At 38.7% G+C, this 22,311-nt stretch overlaps 1 protein-coding gene across 1 annotated transcript in view; it reads left to right on the top strand.

Annotated features, from left to right (window-relative positions):
• The window catches only part of LOC122796879 (collagen alpha-6(VI) chain-like), a 1,248,728-nt gene that overhangs the window by 591,587 nt on the left and 634,830 nt on the right, over positions 1–22,311 (top strand). Inside the window, exons 13-14 of the mRNA XM_044065630.1 lie at positions 11,473–11,630; positions 16,798–16,890. Coding sequence (XP_043921565.1) covers positions 11,473–11,630; positions 16,798–16,890 — 251 coding nt within the window. The remainder of the gene's footprint in view (positions 1–11,472; positions 11,631–16,797; positions 16,891–22,311) is intronic.

Genomic DNA, 22,311 nt, shown 5'->3' with positions numbered 1-22,311 from the left:
TGCATGCATTTTATGTATGTGTGCAGTTTATGTATGTGTGTGTCTGTATCCGTGTGTCTGTGTAATTGTGTTTAATGGTAAATGTATTAGCGTGTTTGTCAGTGTGATCAAACAGGAGGTGTTTCATGTTACTTGCATGTCTGTGCATGTGTGGGAATATCTGTGAGTGTGTGTGGATATAGGCATACATGTCTATGTGTGTGTGTTTGTATATATACATGTCTGCCTGTATATATGCGTGCGCGCATGTGTGTGTGTGTGTGTGTGTGTGTGTGTGTGTGTGTGTGTGTGTGTGTGTGTGTGTGTGTGTATGTGTGTGTGTGTGTGTGTGTGTGTGTGTGTGTGTGTGTGTGTGTGTGTCTGTATATATATATATATATATATATATATATATATATATATATATATATATATATATATATATGTGTGTGTGTGTGTGTGTGTGTGTGTGTGTGTGTGTGCATTTTGTGTATGGGGGTGTTACTTGTTTGACTGGTGGCAAAGTTGGTCAAATTATGTTACAGCTCAATTTCAGGTCAGTCATAACATAATTTAGGACTTTTTCCCTTTTTTCCCTTTCTGTGGGGGGGTGCTACCTTGAAGTTATTTTTTTTTAAGTCCCAGGGGTGTGAGTGCACAGCCTCCTCATTGATGGGTGTGCTGGACAAAGCCCCCCATGTAAAAGCAATCTCTTTAATATATGTTAGTGACTGCAACTACAGTGTGTTGGTTTAGTTTTGTGATCACTGTTTTTAGATTATTTTTATTTATGGCAATTGTACGATGTTATTTTTTGCATCAATCAATCTCATCTGCAATCATTTATTTATATATATATATATATATATATATATATATATATATATATATATATATATATATGTGTGTGTGTGTGTGTGTTCATAGGTTGGTACTAGGCTATTGACCTAAGGGCCTATACAAGCCTAGGCATAACAATTCCCTGGATATTTCTTCCCACAATATTTACTTCCCTGGACCCCTGTCTAGCAGGGCGACTAACATGATCCCCGGGGTGAATTTCCTATCTTCCATCCAATTGTCAAGGTTCCTTTAGAAGAGGGCCAAAGAGGCGCTCTGCTTGACATGTATGGGCAGTCTATTCCAGAGTCTGGGGATTCTCTGGGTCAGGAACCTATCCCTCCAGCATGTTTTATTCATTGTGATGACAAGGTTTAGATCCCTGGAGCATGTGGCTCTGAGGGATTGGGATTTCTGTAAGTGTAGCATGTCCAACAGCTCTGGGTTTGACATGGCCTTGTATGTTAAGCAGAGATCACCTCTGAGTAGACGATATGCCACAGAGTATAGCTGGAATTTTTTTAGATGGTCAGCATAGAGCACAATCGAAAAGGGAATTCAAGTAGCAAGAGTGATAAAAGTATCATGGAAATCTTTTGGAGGCCAAGAGATGTTGCGTTTCAAACAATTGAATAGTAATCTCCTGATTAATTTGTATTATTAGGTGTATTGATATAAAAAAATATGACAATTTTGTATATCAACATATATTACAGGGACCAGCAAATGCTATTTCAATGTAACTTGTTTTTTTTTTCTCTGAAAAAAAAAAATATTTATGTTTGTAAATACTGTAAAACATTTAACTATTTTATTTTATAATGTATTTGTTACCAATGCCTGTGTTGCTGTTTGACCTTTTGCACTAAACAAAAGCTACAAATGAATGAATTAATTAATTGATTAATAAATAAACAAATGTGAAAGTTGCTGGTAATAAATAAATAAATAAATAAATGTGAAAGTTACACTTGTTACTCAAACTTGACAGGACATATACAATTCAGGCATTCTAAATCCCTCCTATTATTTAACTGAAATCTATACTTTCAAAGGAATTCCTGTGAACGTCTTCTTCATATAAATTTTCTCCATATAACACCAAATTTGTTATACTCAGAGTAAGTATGTATATGCATATATTGTATCAAAATCTAGTCCAGTAATATTTTCATACTGAAAAAGTTTATTCAACCAAACAGTGAATCTGTCATTAGAAATTCAGCATAAATAGTTTATTTAAACATGCAATAAATAAAAACAAAAAACAGAAGAACCATAGTAAAGGTTTCACCTAGACGACGTATTTGGTATTAAAAGCACACTCAAAAAACAAAAAAAACAAATAAGCTATTGATGTCATAGAACGCTCTATGAAGTTCAGATGTTTAAAGTTACTACTTACTTTCTAATACTTAGCATATAAATACTAAATAATAGGATAAATAAATACATAAACACAAAATGTTTGTTTCTTTGTATATCCAAGAAATACATACCAAACATACTAAAAAGTGCTAATAAGGATATATAAATAATACCATAAGTAACTTTCATCAAGAGAAATAAATATTCATCCTATTCAGAAAAATGCAAATACATACACATACACACACACACACACACACACACACACACACACACACACACACACACACATACACACACACACACACACACACACACACACACACACTTGGAAGTTGTACATACTAAGAGCTGTTTAACACACATGATGGGCATGTTTTGATTTAAGAAAAGCAAACAAGGTCCACATTAATTAATTATATTGGTTTGCAGTGAGGAGTATTTTTTTACAGCTTGTTGGGTGGGTTACATCACTTAGCAGCATGAAGGAAACGCTGACTAAAATTTCCTCTGCTTGGGGTAAATGCACTATGAACTATCTGCCTCTATCCCTCCTTTCTTCTTCAGCTCAATTAAAATACTAAAGGAACAGAGGTGCTATTACAGAAAATTCCAACAGTAAGTCATTCTGAATTAAGTGGTCTCACTGTGGCCCATATGTAACCTCTGCCTAAATATTAGCACATTTCCAAATATCTGGAAACAGGTAATGATTTAACCTCTTCCCTGTAAACCAAAGTGCTAAATTATTGCCAATTTCACGTGATTTCAAACTTTAAAACAAAATAATTTGCCATTTTTCTCATTGTCTGACTCAGAAAACCTGAACATGGCAGCTAAGATGTAGCCCTAATGCAGGTCCTGATCTACAATCGCCACAAAACTAACTGTTTTACACTGACCACAGCTTTTTTCACCTAGTCCCTTTACTATGCATTTTGAAAGAAATCCAATTGTACCCTAAATTCAAAGTACAACTCTAAAAATTCCTATAAAATGAAGCTAAGTGCTCGTGTTTTTTTTTTTTAAAGAAATGGGAACCACTTAACTAAATAGTTATTATTTATTTATTATTTTTTGACATTTGATTACCAAGAAAGTCTGACTGAGTAGAAGTCCATTTTCAGTGAAGGCCTGGAGAGAAAAACTCCAAATTATTACAATACATTTTCAGAACAATAATTTTACAGGATTTTTATTTTATTTTTTATTTTTATTTTACATTAGTTGACCGGGGTAGTCCAACTGGTTATATGTCCATTTTCAGTAGAGGCCCGGGGAGAAAAGCTCCACAAGTTAAACAACCAATACATAAGGACAATGATATTTACAAAAGACATTTGAACTATTAATTAGAAAGTCACACAAAACATGTCAAAAAATGAGAAATGTAAAGAATGTACTTTATAAGCAATACTTGAACACACTCATACTACAAAATTTACACACAAGGCCTAAAAAAGTAGGCTGGCTTAGTTGATAAGACAGATACTATATACATAGGTATATGCCCTCAATAAGGTAAGTGATAAAAATTATATTATAATGGGAAGGGGAAGTTGTTTAATCTGGGTTAGCACAGGGGCATAGCCAGTGTGATTTGCGGTAAGGTTTAAGTTTACTTTTAAATAAGTTAACTGAGGATAGTGAGGTTAGGTGATTGGGGAGACTGTTCCATGTTTTGCCCACTGTATTAGAGAACAGAGTGTCCCCTGCTGAGTTATTAGATTTAGATATTTGTACTAGTAGTTTGTTAGATGAGCGATGGATTTTGAGATTATTATAGGGGGTGACCAAGGAAATGAATATAGGAGTATTTTGTGGGTGGTGCAGGATCTTGTGGGTTACAGTTATTTGATTGAATAATATTAGGTTTGGCAATTCACGCCAGTCTAGTTGATTTAAATTGATACAATGATGGGTTCTATAGGAGGACCCTGCAGCAAATCTGGCAATATTGTTGTACGAGGTAGTCAGCTTATTCAGAGCACTTTTACATAATTTGATATAGATGGGAGAGGCATAAAGCAGAGTAGATATAAGGTGGGTGCGGGCAATGGTAATTCTGGCTAATGGAGTCAGAAAGGGTTTGATCCTATAGAGGGAACCTAATTTCTTATTAACTGTTTTTATAGTGTTATTGATGTGAGGCTCATAAGAGAGATTATTATCAATTAGAACCTTGAGTAGTTTAGTGGTGGTATCAGGAGATATAATGGTTCCGTTACTTGAGGTTACAGTAAATTTAAGTGGGGAGGTTCTACGGGTGGGTGTGAATTAAAAAAAAATATTCAAAAATATAACAAAAACATCTGCAGTTTAAATAATTATAACAAAGTAGACTTAATATAAAAACATTGTTTAAGAATCGATACAAGGCATACAACAATCATTTAATATTTAGAAAAATTTTAAACAGTTTGTAGGGAAATTAAAAGTAAGTTAGTGTAATATAAACAGGGCTGGGGTGCCTTCTGTGTGGAGTCTGCATGCCCTCCCTGTGGTCATGTGGGTTTCCTCCGGGTGCTCTGGTTTCCTCCCACATCCCAAAGACATGTTGTAGGTGGATTGGACACTCTAAATTGGCCCGAGGTGTGAGTGTGTGCATGTGTGTGCCTTCTGTGGAAGGTTGGGCGTTAGGCTGGCAACTCGACACCATAAAATTCCACTGCCAGTCATGAGCGGACAGGTGATCCACCGTAGCGACCCCTAACCGGGAAAAAGCCGAGAGAAGAAGAAGTCTAATATAAACAGGAGTTCAATATGAAGGGAGGGAAAACAGGCTTATGGTATATTTAGAGAGAATGTCAGGGAAGAGCATTCAACAGCAGTAAGGAAGTAAGTGAAGAACGGAGAGTCAGGAGGTGTAAGGAAGGAAACGGTACTTGCTCACAATTAGAAATATAGTTTATCCTGGTTTTGAGCAAGAATAGAGCCAGATTTTAGGTATGAAGTCTTTCAGAGTGTTTTTTTTTTAAAGATGGGAGGGAGGGTATAGACCTGATGGATACAAGTAAGGAGTTCCAGACCTTAGCAACTTTGTATGAGTACAGACAATGCCCATCAAATTTGTTAGGTTTGTAGACAGACAGGAGTCACTTTTATGGTCACTGTATCACAATGACCAACTGGGAACATAGTTGTCTAGAATGTTTTTAGGGCTGGACCGGCAGATGGATGTTGGATAATTTTATATGTGGTAAGAAGTTGTGTATATGTTATTTGATGTGGCAGTTCTAACCAATTTAGGCTTTTCAGTGCAATACAGTGGTGGCTTCTGAAAGGGGTGTCTGCTGCAAATTTAGCAGCTTTTTTACAGCATTGTTCAAGTTTTAATTTTTATGATGCCTGGAGGTTAGTAAGGATGGGAACACCATATAGAAGAGTGGGGAGGAGATAAGTAGTGGCAAATGTAGTTTTAGTTGCATCAGTGAGAAAGCTTTTGGCTCTGTAAAGCATCCCTACTTTTTGATGAGTTTTTCTTATGCAATTGTGTATATGGAGGTCGAACGTAAGATTATCATCCACTATCACCCCTAATAGTTTGCCATGAGAAGTGACTTCAGTGGTTGTATATCAAGAAAGAGGGCTTTAAATTTAGTTTTTTTCATGATAAAGGGATTTGGAGAAAAAGTAGTAGTTTGGTGTTTTGGGGGTTGAGCATGAGTTGTGAGTTACAAAGCCATGTCTCAGTGGCTGTTAACGTTTCCTGATTAATTTGTTGAAAGTGTACCATGTTGTCAGATGTGCAAATGAGAGTGGACTCATCTGCATATTGTATTAGGGTGTCCTATTTTGTGGGTGTATAGAGGGTGTTGGTGAAAATATTGAAGAGGAGGGGACCAAGGACAGAGCATTGTGGTATACCGGTGGTGACTGGGAAGTAAGGAGAGAGCAGAGAGTGCCATTTTACTGACTGATACCTACTGGACAGGTAGCTTTTGATCCACAAAAGGGTGGGTTGAGCGAGCCCTAGTAAGGACATTTGAAGAAGAAGTTTGCTGTAACAAACTGTGTAGAAGGCTTTAAACAAGCCTAGAAATAAGGAAAAGACTAGTCTGCCATTATCTCTAGCTTTATTGACAATATCTATAAAGGTTAGAAGGGCAGTGTTAGTATTTTGGTGAGGGAAACAATATTGCTATAGGTCTAAAATTATTAATGTCTTTTGACTTTCCTCCTCTGTGCAGATGGATAATGTGGACTTTTTCTGGAGAGAAGAATGTGGAATTCCCAGACTGACCTATTTATAAGGAATGAGACAGGATAGGCAATGCTTTTGGCTGCTATTTTTATGTATCTGCTTGGAATATCATAATCTGAAGAAGAGCATGGTTTAAGTTTGTTTTACAGAAGTTTTATATAGGATGTGGGCAGAGGTTTGAAGGTAAAAGTGGATGTGGTGATTTGTGGCTGTTGGACAGGGTTAGGATTAGATGTTTGGTTAGAGATGCTGTACTATCTATAAAATAAGAGTTGAACTGTATTGCAGTTTCAAGTGGTCAGTTATTGGGAGAGGAGTTTCGGTTGAATTTTTGGTCTGGATGTAAAATTTCTTTAATGGATGTCCAAAATATTTTAGGGTTGCATTTAGTATTATTCTAAAAGTTATTGGAGTATAGTTTTTGTCTTCATTTATTTGTCTTTTAGTATGATTGTGACACATTCTAAAGTTTTCAAGATGTTGAGGTTTTTTATATTTTTTCCATTCTTTCCATGTTTTTTCTATAGCCTGAGTTAGCATTCTACTCTTTTTGATTAGCCAAATTGAATTATTTCTTTTCTGTCTCTTCCTTCTAGGAGGTACAAGGCTATTTATGATATTTAGAAAAGTTGTATTGAATTCAATTACAGCATTGTCTAAGAGAAGGATATTTAGGACATTCCAGTTAATAGATGATAGTGTACTAATGTAAATTTCTGGGTTAAACTTGGAAAGGTTATTTGTTGTTTTATAAATATGCTGTTTAACTGGATGTGTGAAATGTCTAGTCATATAGACTAGGAGATGATCACTGAGAGAGTCTGACATTGTACCTTTGATGGAGTATTTGCTAGGGTCTGATACTAGGATCTAGTCTAATACAGAATTTGATGTCTTGCTATAATTTGTGGGGCTATTAATTAGTTGTGTGAAACCGTATAAGTTCATGCTAGATGCAGGGGAGTTTGACTTTATATCCATCCAATTGACATTCACTTAATAAAATTTCTTCTTGTGGAAATGTTATGGATATCCAATGTAGGATATCTTCCAGTATAGCTGTATTATCACCAGGAAGGATGTAAAAGACAGTGCTACTTATTTGTTTCCAATTGTGTATTGTGAGGAAAGCAATAAACTCTGCTGAACTGAATGTTTGTGTTGGTTTGCTGTAAGGGGAGATGTGGTAGGGACTGGGAATTAGTAAAGCAATACCACCACCTTTCCTCTTTATACAGTCATTATGGGTGATAGTATAGCCAGGAGGGATGAGTTTAAGCCAAATTTCAGTTACAGTGAGAACATCAGGCTTATGCTGAATAATTCAGGCATATAGGTCAGCAGTTTATTTCTTATACTTCTAACCTTTAGAACAGCAAAAATTAGATCTCCAGTGTTGGAGATTGGCTGTTGCTGGGTTACAGAAGTGTGTGGGAGAAAATTATCTTTATGTTCATTGTGACAGGTAGGGCCAGGATTATGGTGCATATCTCTTCCTAGAAGGATTTTACTATATTGGGGAATTATGCATGCTTGTTTTTCAAGAGCATTATTGCACTTAATTTTGTTTTGGTTTGAGTTGAAGTGCAATTAATCAGCCTATGTTTGGAATAAAAGTGAGGGGCAATATTAAATAGGCTTGGTGCAATATGTGGAGAGTATAAAGAGGAAGTATGGATAGGTGGTTGGGGCAGAGTTGGAGAGATGTTGCCAGATATTATTGAGTTATGGTAGGATGAAAGATGGCACAGTAGGAGCAGAAAAACAGAGGGTGAACTGAAGAGCAACATAATTAAGTACAGGAATTTTGTAGATGTCAGTGAAGTAGCAATGAAGAAGGAAACAAGAAATGGCAAGACAATGTGAGATTCAGTGATGGTGGATTCTGAAAGTTGGAAGAGGTTAGGAAAGGAGAGAAGTGTATTCTGTAAAATAAGAGAGGTAGGTTATCCTGGTATCGTCTCTGGAATGTAAGGGATAGAGCGGTATTAAAGGCTAGAGTATAATAATGTAGTCAGAATAAGAATAAATGAGGGTTTATTTGAGAAAAGAAAAAATACAGAGTGGAATAGAAAGGTACTGTTAGGGAGGATTATGATTATAAATAGATATAGTGCAAAGTAGTATGGAATGGAGAAAGATGGTTGGGAATGGGGCTAGAAAATAAATAGAGATCGGGAAGTAGGAAACAAGTACAGAAGTCTGCATATAGAAGTAGTAAGGCGATCTGGAGATGGTTTTAGAATAAGAGCCACAACTGAAATGTATATGTAGGAAGTATAATTTTAGAGTAGGATGGAATGTGTGAGAACTGGGGGTAGGGCAGGAGAGTGAAGCAAAGCTGAGTTTAGTGAGCTTCCCCCCCTCAGGGTAAATTACATCTGAGATCCATCCGGTTATAGGCAGGACAAAGTAGTTACCAAAGAGATGCAAGAAAAGTAGGTTGTCTGTAATAATAACTGGCATGTGCAGCATATTCTACTGGTCAAGCAAAAGGGGACTTTGGCCAACTTAAGTAGAGGTCCTTGGAGTGCAGAGTCTATTTCACAGAGGCAGTCAGTCACAGAGCATGCATGTATTTAATGGATTAAAGGTAACAAGCAGCAAGGGTCTTCATGATAAATATTCTTACATTAAACACTGACAGAATTCTCAGTAGACTTGAAGGTGTAGGGCCTTGTGGCAGGGCTCCTGCAATACTGACGTCAGATGCACTGCCCACAGGCTCTGCTCTATGAAAGAAGATAGTGACTTGAGTGTAAAAGGAGACAACACTTCCTTCTCCCACAGCTTTGATACTTAACTCCATTACTCACACAATCATTTTGAGTGATCCACTTTCAACTCACTCCCCCTCCGTTTCTATTCTTTCCACTCTGTCCCTCTTCTCTTCACTTTATCTCCTCTCACCTTCGGCATCCAGTGGTAACATTCCTAAATAATCTGAATGCAACCATTGCAAATAATTGTAATATATATATATATATATATATATATATATATATATATATATATATATATAATGATCGGGTGTTCTATTCTGTTTCATTCATGCATTCCCTATGGTCTGTCTGTCTCTCTCTTTCTCTATTTATTGCATTTCATTTATGATTTAAATGTGTACACCAGACTAGCATAAAGTGGTGCAAGTGGATCAGTGCACTACCTTGAATGACAGATATAAATAAACAAATAAATAAATAATACATATCTCCATTCATGTTTTATAGAATTGAAATATGTTTGCTGTCATTCAAGAATGACGTGAAGGTGATTTATAATTGTTTCTATCACCTCAGTGTTTTATCAGTCCAGCCACAAAAAAGATATTTTTATTTTTTGCTGCACTATGTGAGGGATTTACCAGTGGTCTATAGCAATGAGACTACTGCAGTTTAATTTTTCTTCATGTGTGTCTCTTATCAACATACTGCAAAGTAACAGCAAAGATTTTTAGGAAACTAATAGTTAAACTCTGTAGCCCAGATGGAAGTATTAAGCACCACAACAAATGGCTAATTCAAAGACTGAAACACAAACAGCAGTAAAAGAAAATCAGGTAAAATACGGCACAGAAATGGATTTCATTCATGAAATGCACTAGTTTTTCACTATATGAATGAAAGAAATCAGTGCTTTATTACAGTGGCCAATGTTTTATTACAGTGTTACATAATTTAATTTATAGGAGACATGATTCTTATATCAAATGGATCTAGGCTCATTCACAGAAAATATATAATACAAACAGTCCAAACACAAAAACCAGATAGTGGTGTGAAGATTGGGTGAAGATAAGTGAAGGCTGCCAGCCTAGCCAGATAAAATTTTGAAGATAATTCTGTCTTCTGTGAATATTAATGTAAACCACAGGCTTGTGTCTTAAATGGTAAAAATAGTGTTACATGTGGAACTGGAAGAAATGTAACAACAGTGCACTCTACTGACAAAGTAAAGCATGTTGTGAATCTTTGATGTTAAAACTTGGAGCCAGTAATAATTAGGCACCATTTTAAGGGCCTTTGAGTAGCTGATAAATATTAGAGGGTGGTGGCAGCTGGTACTACCGTATAGTCTGGGAAACAGGGGCACAGCTGGAGAACATGTTCCAGCCTTCCCCAGGAGTGTCTGTGTGGTTGTATAAACTCTTCTCAAAGTGTGTGTGTGTGTCTGTGTGTGTGTGTGTGTGTGTGTGTGTGTGTGTGTGTGTGTGTGTGTGTGTGTGTGTGTGTGTGTGTGTGTCAGTTACTTGGGCAGGGATACGAAGCACTGGTTGGATAGAGAGGCCCACTAGGCTGAGAAGTGGACCCTATAGCTGTGCCAGTGGGGAGTCTTATTGGGAACATGGAGAGCAAGGGAGCAACCAGCCCCAGACTGACTGTGATCTCTGTGTGCTCTTAAGGGAAATTGCTCTTTACTGTGTGTATTTGTTATCCTTTCCTCCTGTATGAGACGCCCCTCACTAGTGTAAGTGGTAAGGATTGAGGCTCCTTGATTGCTGGGCCAGGGCACAGGCATTACAAGTGGGGAAAAAAAGAGAGGAAGAAAAGGCTAATAATTTTGTTTATGGTTCTGCACTCCTCTACCCCCATCTGATTTTTGTAGTCTAACTTCAAAATGTCTGTGCCAGGACAAAATTTAACAACTATACTCTGTGGTATATGATCTTGTACAGCCACTAATTGGGGCAGGAAATAGTCCTTTGGGTGAGGTAGCTGTAGGGACTCTGTATTATTAACCAAAAAAAAAAAACACATGCAAAAAATGTTCTTCTCCTTCTGTTGTAATAAGATATGCTTCTCCTTGTATTGGAATTAATCATCGCAAGCCATTATCTTATCCTGCTCACCAGCTTCGGTAAAGTAATTTGGCATTCTCCTGTGCCATATTTACACAGTGCAGAATGTTGTAATTTTACTGGGACAAGGAATCCAAAGTCTTAGCTCAGATGTATATTTACAGTGTGCATACTTCCTACTGAGAACAATGTCTAAATAATTAGTCGTGTAACATATTTTCTTAGACTTTGCACTTTTCATAATACTAATGTAATTTTCTTCATTTTCTTTATAATTTTTCAGGACAAGGGAAAGCAATCAGTGCTCTAGAAACAGTAGCCCTGGAAGGTGCGACAAATATAAAGGAAATACAGTTGATTGAATTTGGAATTGGTTTTAAATACAGAATACCCAGAAGCATTGAAATACAAGATTTTCCAGATATATTTCTGAATGAACTTGTAAGTTCCTTTATCAAACATTACTAAGTAAAAAAGAAAATGCTGGAATTATTGTTTCAATATAAGGCAGTCCAACTTCATTACTTAATGCTGTTTTCAAAGTTTTAACTGGAGCTAAAGTTGCTATTGCTTCAAGTGAAAAAGGCAGAGGCAGAGAGCAGTGAGAAGAATGACAAAGAACATAAGCAACAGGAAGTTGGACATACCATTTACACAGTGCGAAACACTCAAAGAACATAACCAACAGGAAGTTGGACATACCATTAACACAGTGCGAAACACACAGAGAACATAGGCAACAGGAAGTTGGGCATACCATTTACACAGTGCGAAACACACAGAGAACATAGGCAACAGGAAGTTGGGCATACCATTTACACAGTGCGAAACACACAGAGAACATAGGCAACAGGAAGTCAGACATGCTATTTACACAGTGCAAAACACTCAAAGAACATAGGCAACAGGAAGTTGGGCATACCATTTACACAGTGCAAAACACACAGAGAACATAGGCAACAGGAAGTCAGGCATACCATTTACACAGTGCGAAACACACAGAGAACATAGGCTACAGGAAGTCAGACATACTATTTACACAGTGCAAAACACTCAAAGAACATAGGCAACAGGAAGTTGGGCATACCATTTACACAGTGTGAAACACCCAGAGAACATAGGCTACAGGAAGTCAGACATGCTATTTACACAGTGCAAAACACTCAAAGAACATAGGCAACAGGAAGTTGGGCATACCATTTACACAGTGCAAAACACACAGAGAACATAGGCTACAGGAAGTCAGGCATACCATTTACACAGTGCGAAACACACAGAGAACATAGGCTACAGGAAGTCAGGCATACCATTTACACAGTGCGAAACACACAGAGAACATAGGCTACAGGAAGTTGGACATACCATTTACACAGTGCGAAACACACAGAGAACATAGGCTACAGGAAGACAGGCATACCATTTACACAGTGCAAAACACACAGAGAACATAGGCAACAGGAAGTCAGGCATACCATTTATACAGTGCAAAACACACAAAGAACATAGGCAACAGTAAGTTGAACATGCTATTTATACAATCCAAAACAGTTAGAGAACATAGGCAACAGGAAATCGGAAATACAATTTACACAGTGAAAAACACTGAAGTGGTCACAATGGTACCTATAAATGTTAGTTTTTCCTTAAGAAAGGCTTAATGGTTGGCAAACATAAGGGTAAAAACAACCTATAAAAAATAGAATGTCCAGTACAGGTAACTGAGTAGAGCAAAAGGCAAACATGTTAGGAATACATGTCAAAGAATTAACAAAACTAGCCTGTCAGGAGGAAGGAATAGGAGGTCTGACCAAAGGCAAGAAAAAGTGTTAGCTCTATCACTAGAGAGATTAGATATCAGGATGGAAAATAGCCTAGCATCAATTAAGACAGTCCCAAAAGTGAAGCTAGAGTGAAGAAGCTCAGAAGAGACCAAGGTAGTCAAAGAATATTGAGAGAACCACACATAGTGGCCATGTAGGCACAAATTATGTAACGGGTTAAGTGGATCAAAAGTTCAAGAGGATCAAATAGTTAGCTGAAGGGTTTAGGGAAGTGAGGAAGAGTATGAAGGTTACATAAGGAAGAAAACTTGCAGGAACATCGGACTCAGGAAGTAATGGTGAAGGGGAATTATGCAAGGAAAGGAAAGGGACGGGTTGCATTTGTATCCCACATGGGTTGGCCTTGAAACTTGTGTTCTTCAATGTTCCTTTCTTACATCTAATGCAAAGCATAAAGAAACCTATAAACATATCTGTGTGGATGGAAGAGGCAACCAGATGTGGACTTTAAAAAAAGAAATCAAAGTATTCTAATAAATGGTAGCTGAACCCAACCCACCTAAAGGAAACAAATCTGAGGTTACAGCACTAATACAGTCCCACATACAGCAACTGGATAAGATTTTTTTTTTCTTTTGTAAGATTATCTGGCAAATCATTGTGACTCTTGTTCATTAAACTTGGCAAAAGCTGACCATGGCAATGGCCATTATGCAAGTAGCCAACTGAGGATTTTTGCTGTGCATTCTAATGTGCTTCTAGCTCCCACTTTAAGAATCCAGGGGTGGCATTCACTGGATGCAATGAAATTCGATCATTTACTGCAACAAGTGGCTTACTTCATCAAGCATCCTTGTCCAAGATGGAGCAGATGGCTCCCATTAGGTCTCCTACATCTTCCAGTAATGCATTAGTAGGGAGCACATTGCATGTCATATCCTTCAATCTTCCCTGTGGGAGAGGCCAGCTACATTACTTCTTCATTCCTCTCCTTCCTTATCTGGCTCCTCCAGTACCTGGGCTGCTACTTAAATGCAGGTCAGCCGGGTTATATATCATCTGTGCCATGAAACCAGTTTTTCTTTGAGAAAGAGCTCCGTGCAGGAATAGCAGTAACAGTAGCAATGAACCACTGACTTTAGAATGAGAACGCAGCATGCAAGGCAAACAGGATTGGAATGATTACAGACTTTAAAAAGTAAAGAGTCATGGTCATTCAGAAGCCATGTAGCTCAAACACTGGTATATTATAAGGGGTCATTGCATATATCCCATGAGATTCCACTACTTGAGGTTTAAGGTATTACACAGTGAAGATTCTAGATAGGCTGGGTCTTTCATGTACTGTTTACTAGATGGTTTGTCTTTGTGAGTTTTTTCCCCTTTGGTATTGAGTACAGATTCTACATCTGCTCATTGCACAGGACACAGCTAGAACATTATGTCCACTTTTTTGAGGGGGTTGGACTCCACTGAATACAGCACTTGTCAGGTGTAAGCTAGAACACTGTGTCCACTTTTGGAGACACAACTGTTCACACCACTGGTCAGGCCACAGATAAAAATACTGTGTCCATTTTTAGTGTCTGTATAAGACAAAAATATGACTTTTAGAAAGAGCACAAAATGGCTACCATAAGGGTGAAGAGGTGAACTTCAAGATGTATGGTTGGGAGGAAAAGAAGAACTAGGCATAGTCTGTGTTGGAGACAGGAGGGGAAGCCAGTACTTGAGCTGAGTATGCAAAATAAGCCAGGAAAAAATATGCAGGATTTGAGCGATAAAGAAAATAGAGAGGTGGTAAGGGAAGACACAGTCTCTAATCTGAAGGGACAAGTTACACTCCTAAATTAAGAAAATACTCATTTACAGTCAAGGTGGACAATTGGAATAGTCTAGCAAAGTAGGTGGTGTACTGGAAGACTAATGGCTACTTCAAAACTGCCGTGGAACATTTAGAGAAAGAGTGGGATAAGAGGTTAGATGCAAAAATCAGGCAGCCTCCAGAGACATCCAACCTTCCAGTGCTGACTTACTTATGTGCTTCTGTTTTACAGCACACTTTCCTGTCACTAATGTGCCTACACTAAGTGAACATGATATGTATTCAAGAAAATTCTTATCACATTGTTTGTGCTTTCTAGTCACTCAGACAGATTACACTAAGTGTACATGTAGTCTACACTTTGTGGTAACCTTTATGAATTTCTGTCAATATTTAAAGCTGCAAGAATATCAGTAGGAAAACTAAAATTAGGAGGAAGAAGGTATAAGGTAAGTCTGTGTCGTCTATTCACTCAGAACAGGGTATACTTAGTGTAGGAATTATTGAATTCCTTATGTATTTTAACCAGGTAAGTGAATAGGTCTATAGATCCTTTTCAGCCATGTCATGGGTCAAGAAGGCAGAGACAGCAAAAACAATTATAACAAATAATGCAAGTTTAACTTGTAACAAAACATGGGCATTTAACCAATAAACAACATATTTAGTTGTATACACACACTAAAATAATATAGTGAAAGCAGAGTTTCATGGACCTTATTTGTAAAATATACATGCAAAGTACATTTTAGCCAAAATGTTCTGAATGATTTGAGACAATAATAGTGTTAAACAAAGGCGGCCTTAAATGCAAAACTATAATTTGTGGTTGTAGGTACACACAGAGATGAAGCACATTGGTATATGTTGTTTAGCCAGGATCTGTAAAACAAGTACACATATTCCAGTCAAGCATACGATCTCTGCCCAAACTTAACTGCACTGTCAGTTTGTCAGATATTATCTGTAATGTTATTCCATCATGTAGGTGCAAGTTTGCTAAAAGCTATTTCAGTAATCAAAAGTTCAAAACAGGGCTTAATTAATGAAATTCCTTCAGATCCTTTAAGAGTGTAGGACTGTTGAGAGCCATCAGATCAGTTTTGCATTGTTTCAAAATTAAAGCGCTAATCTGTGTGTGTGTGTGTGTGTGTGTGTGTGTGTGTGTGTGTGTGTGTGTGTGTGTGTGTGTGTGTGTGTGTGTGTTTGTGTGTGTGTCTGAAGCTTTTAGAGGCTGTACTGCCAATGAGAATGATTTTAAGTAAAGGTGAAAAGCTGTCATAGTATTTGACTAACTAAGCAGCTTTGCATGTGTGGTGAGAAAGTCATGTATAAAACTGCAGGCCTGCTTGTCTAATAATTCAGAGGAATCTTATTTAGTGATCTTTTTAAAGCAGAAAGGGGACACTGAAGGTATTTGTGTAGTGGGGTGCAAAGTGAGACTAGGGGCGTATTAGGAGATATAGACTGAGTTACTTGGGCACGAGTGGCAACCAATTTACTGAAGGCATTGAACATTTCTTTGGTAAGAGGTTTAGTAGCAGTAATTTTTTGTAGCAATGTTTTGTACTACTTGCCAAAAATGTTTTAATCATCTCACATTGGACTGTTTGTCATATTGATCTTGATTTCATGGGTCAGATTTCCATGTTTTCCATGCATTACCTCTTGCTTTGATCCTGGTTTTGAGCTCATGGTTAGGTCAGGTTGCAAAGTTGCCTTTAGTCCTAACTTTTTAAGTGGATAGAGTTTTTCCCTGGATGGAGCTGAGCAGATTACAGAAGCTGGTCAGGTCAACTGTGCGATCTGTATGGATAAAGAGAGTAGCTCAAACTATTAGGTGCAGTTCTGCAACAACAGCTTGGGCAGGGTTGGCTGCCCGATTTTACTCCTTACCTCTGAATTACCACTGAGTGATGACTTCCCACTGACAATGTAATTTTGTCTTTTAGGTTAACATTTCTTTATCTACATGTCTATAACATACTGTTATGTTTTTCAGGATGCTATAACAGAAAAGAAATGCTGCAATGTGTACTGCAAATGCACAGGAGAGAGTGGGAACCTTGGAAGTCCTGGTAGTCCAGGAGATAAGGTAATTTTACAATGCTGTTCCAAAAGAATGTTATGCAAGCAAGGCAGCTAATATGTTACTCCCACCTTAGAAGCTGAACGTTTCATTAAGCCATTAGTACAATTTGTAGCATCTTTGTTTGGTAGCAGCATCATTACTGGTGTGTATTTCCAATAAATCTGAAGGCCAGCAGATATCAGTTAGTCCATGGACCATGTGACCTTGCTGACAAAGGCCCACTTCTAACAATTTAACTATAAAGTAACATTCAGCTAGAAAGGTGTGCCAAAGCATTAAGATATCCATTAGTGGCCAACTCCATAGATGAAGATCTGACTGTGGCCCCACAGTGCTCACAGGTTTGAACAAAAAGCCAGATTGGGGGGGGGGGGTTATAGATCAAGTGACCAACACTAACTGTTTTTCGGCGGCCAAATGATGGATTTTTGTCACAGCTGGATCACCCACTAGTAGACACCGTATGTTGAAATGTCTGCAACTACCTGCATATTCTCAGGCTTATCAGCAAGGCAAGGGGTCAGCACTGCATCTTCATCACCCCTGGTAACAGCAGTGCTGCATCCATTCCAGAAAAGTAATCTCAGTAGCCACTATATGATGTCACCCGTCCTTTGCTCTGAGACAGTCAAATGGAGAAGAGGCTAAGAGTGAAACACAGCAGAGGCAACTAGTCAAGCTTAAAACAATCCCTTAGTGTTTATTATAGATAACAAGAACATTTTACTTAAATCACTTGCATCAACTCACTTAAGAATTGCTTCAGTTTATTGATGAAAGTACCTAAAAACAGATGCACGAGATTTCTTTATAAAAGGGTATTTTTGGACTTTTGGAAAATATATCTTCATGTTGGTGTTTAGTTAAGTGTTAGATCAATACCACAAAACAATCACTACTCATTTTGGAAGTCTTTAAAGCTTACTGTCATTTGTATATATATATATATATATATATATATATATATATGTATATACATTTTACATTTATTGAATCAGCACCTCAAATGTCACTGCAACCGAAATGTACTGCACAAAAGAAGAAGCAACTGTTCCCTGAATGCCTGTGTTAGTGGTTTGAAAATAGTTGCTACACTGTAATTTTACCTTTATATTAGATTACTCTAAAATAATGCAAATTATATACACTTACACTTGGAAACAAGTTTTATTAAAAGAAACAAAAAACAGTCACTAGGATTTGTAGGAAAACGCCCCAGGTTAACAAGCAGAGTGACTCTCAAAGAAACAGAATACTACCATTACTTGTATATGCTATGTCAAAAAACATACCCATAACAGCGATGTAACCATCTTAAGATGGCAATATTTAAACATAATTTTATTAATTTTACCATTTAGGGTTATAATAAACAAAAGTTGTCTGCAAATGAATATTCTGGTTCCTTGCGTTGTTTAAAAACCACACCAGTTTCATAGATTAGACCTGCCCCATGAATCATAAATTTTGACATCACCCCAGGTTTGTTGGACTCTCGTCTATACTAGGGATGTCAGGCCTTTGCCCCAGTAGAATGAATGGACCAAATGGATAAACGTACTGGAGCTACAGAGCAGGTCAAGTGGAAGATCCAAAAAAAATAACCTTCCTTATCATAAAAATGTCATTCCCAAGGAGACTGATGATAGCTATGTTTGTAGGTGAGAATTATTGGTCAATGTTCTAGAAAGTTAACGTTGCCAATATAGAACATTCCTATGACACCCACAGCTATTTCACACATTATCTATAAGTTAAGACATTACTCTGGGAGATGTTGTAAATCTTCAGCTTCCTCGTCTTACACTGTCAGTGCATTTATTCATAGTATATCTGAATGTGCTCTGTCTTTACAAACTGAGTAATAGCTACCCATATGCCTTTCAAAACAGTATACTTGACTATCTTACTACACAACATTGGTAAAATGTCTGGTTTCAGCCCAGAAATGTGTAGTTTATTGGCCATTTTGGGCTAATTTCTATCTATTTCATTTCCCTGCTATAAATACCATATTTGCCCAGTTTTGCACGCCGGGCAGCTAGCTAGGGTAAAACTATCCCCGGCTCCACAAAGTCTCCTCTTCAATTTTTCTCTTGGAACTAGACAAACTTTCAACTTAAGCACTCAAGCCATTCATTTCTCAGCCCGGCACTTGCTCAAAACTTATAGCAAGCACTTATAAACCCTAGCACTAGACCCTCCTGCACTGTACAGAAGGACAAGGCTCTCTATTCAACCTTACCAGCCATCTAGTAAAACAGTTCACTGTACCTATCCAGGCATGTCCAAAAGGTAGTTTCAGGTGTACTCTCCATTCCAACTGGTGAATCTGGGCATTTTGAGGCAATGTTACAACTGCCTCATGTACACAGACAACCCCCTCCTCCTACCCCCAAACACTAATACATGCGAGAGATGCAGTTATACAGCCAAACTAGAGGCTAAGCTCTCTCAACCCAAGACTGGATCAGACAGTCAAGAGGAGAAGGGAACTACTTGCATCACACCACCAGTCTTGCACAGACCCATTAAACCAGCACGGGCAAAAAATACACATAAATACACGAAACATACTCGGAGGCTCTAAATAAAAATCCGCAAAACTAACAGAGACCTCCAAAGCAAACATCCAAGCAACCTCCACCCCCAACACAAACCATGAAGCACATACTTCACAAAACCAGTGTGCCATGCAATCACAGCCCTTAAGGCAAAATAACACATCCAACACACTAGTAATAGGTGACTCTATAGTCAGGCACACTGATGTCCCACTCGCTAGGCTGAATAAGGAGAAGGTTACTGTTAGCTGCCTGTTGGGTGCCAGGATCCACCACATAACACAAGCACTCAGGTCACTCCAGAACAAGTACAAATATGACTCTGTCATTGTCCATGTTGGTGTGAATGACCTGAGCTGTACTTCCCTGGACTACATGAAAAGAGACATGGAAGAGCTCTCTGATCATGTAGCCCAGGCCGGTATGACCCTGACCCTGAGCAGCATCCTGCCCTCACCAAGAATGATACCACGGTATAAAGAAAAAATTCTCGATTTCAACAACTGGCTAAGTTTCTGGTATCATTCAAAGGGGATCCAATGTCTGTCCACCTGGGATGACATGCTCGACAAGCCACGGCGTTTTGCTAGAGATGGCTTGCACCTGTCACCCTTAGGCTTTCAAATACTTGCCAAGGCTCTTGCCACCCCCATAGTTCCTTTTTTAGGCAAGGCTCAAAAGACAAACCCACCGCTGTAAATAGCACAAATAACAAAAAACTGAGGGTAATGCTACTCAATGCCAGAAGTCTAAACCTCAAAATGCACACACTCGAGGAACTCCTCAGTATGGAGAAAATCGATATATGTGCAGTAACCTGGTTTAAGGCACCAGGGAGCACCCCAGCACTACCAGGCTACAACTCACACCATACATTTTGACCACAGAACCCAAACCGAAATACAAAAGGCGGGGGCGTATCCATATTAATCAATGTTACCCATACCTCCAGGTTAGTGGCACAGCACAATACTTCACAGATCATCCACGTGCAATGAACAATGGGCAAAGCTGAAATTCAAATTGTAGCTTGCTACAGATCACCCACCATGTCCCAGGACCCCCATTCTGTGTTTTTGGAAACACTGGGAAACATAAAGGTCCTACCAAACACCCTAATATTGGGTGATTTCAATTACCCAATCATTGACTGGGAGAACTACTCAAGTACTAATTCCCTTGCCCAACTTTTCCTAGAATTTATACTGGTTCAACTGGTCAACACTCCCACCAGAGGTGACAACATATTGATCATATCAATACCTGGTCATCAACAACATGGGTGACTGGTGTTCCACACCAGAGGTCAACCCCTCGCTGGTTAGATCTGACCATAAACAAATCACATTGGATATCCATATTCCGCCCCCACCCCCGGACAAGAAAGCCACCATGAAAAACATTTCAAAAGCAAACTTCACATTATTTAAGACCAAGGTGGAAAGTTTCAAAGCCCCCACGCTGAAGGATAACACTGTCCAAGCTGCAAAATCATTTACTAATGCATTCTACAGGCAGCTACAAGAATGCATGGATCGTGCCATCCCCAGCAAAACCAAGACTTACTCCTCCAAGAAAAAGAAACCAGTCTGGTGGACTCCTGCCATAAATAAGCTATACAAAAGAAGGAGGAAACTAGTACAGAAAAGAGTAAAATCCCAAGAAGGGAAGACATCCCTGATCAGTATCAGCAAGAAATTACGATCCCTCATAAAATCATCCAAGGCGAGCTCTGAAAGAAAAATTGCCAAGGACTCCAAAGATAACCACAAGGCATTATTTAGCTATGTCAAGAATCTAAGTGGCAATGCTCAGATCTGCTCGGAGTTAGTGCAGAATGGTACAAAATACAATGAACCGACCGATATCGCCAACATCCTGGCAGACAGGTTCAGCACAAACCTCACCCCCCTCTCACCCCTAAAAGGGCCCATTACCATACCAGAAGAATGCAGAGTCCCTGAAATCACAGACACTCAGGTTAAAACAGCCCTCTTCAAAGCCAAAAACTCAGCATCAATGGGACCGGACGGTGTCCCAAGCTGCATCCTACACAAGCTCAAAGACAGACTAACCCCTCACCTAAATACACTGTTCAAACTCTCCACAGGCTACATACCCATAGAGTGGCACACAGCAATGGTTATTCCGCTTCACAAAGGTGGAGCCACAACAGACCCCAGGAACTATCGCCCTATAAGCCTGACTAGCTTGGTCTGCAAGGCTATGGAGCGCATCATCATGGAACTCATTAACAGAGACATTGGGAACCTCCAAACACTGGACCCTACCCAGTTTGGCTTTGTTAAGGGCAGATCATGCCTCCTAAACCTGGTGGACTTCTTTGAGACAGTTACCAAGGCTATAGATGAGGGAAAGGTGGTACACACAGCCTACCTAGACCTCGCTAAGGCCTTTGATACCATTCCCCATTCTGATATGATAGACAAGCTCACCAGCCTGAACTTAAACCCCTGCGTCACAAGATGGGTTGCCAACTGGCTCACGGACAGAACCCACATGGTGACAGTTGCAGGAGCTAGGTCCGTCTCTAAACCAGTTACAAGTGGTGTTCCCCAGGGCTCAGTCCTAGGACCCCTCCCGTTCGGCATATACTTCTCAGAGGTACAGGCAAGCACAGGAGGACTATGGCTGACCAAGTTCGTAGATGATTGCAAACTAGGGGCTATAATTGACACTCCAGCTGACACAGACATCCTCCAAAAGGATCTCACTGAGACGGATACCTGGTGTCAAAATCATGGCCTCAAGCTAAATGCCAAAAAGTGCATAGTCATCCCCTTTGGAAAAAACAAAGTACCCACAAACTACCACATGGGTGGCAGTCCCCTAAATACAG

Source organism: Protopterus annectens, chromosome 3.part0 (assembly GCF_019279795.1).
Source record: "Protopterus annectens isolate FY-2018-M chromosome 3.part0, PAN1.0, whole genome shotgun sequence".
In the NCBI taxonomy this organism is placed as follows: Eukaryota; Metazoa; Chordata; order Ceratodontiformes; family Protopteridae; genus Protopterus; species Protopterus annectens.
This window is presented reverse-complemented; position numbering and strand designations above follow the sequence as displayed.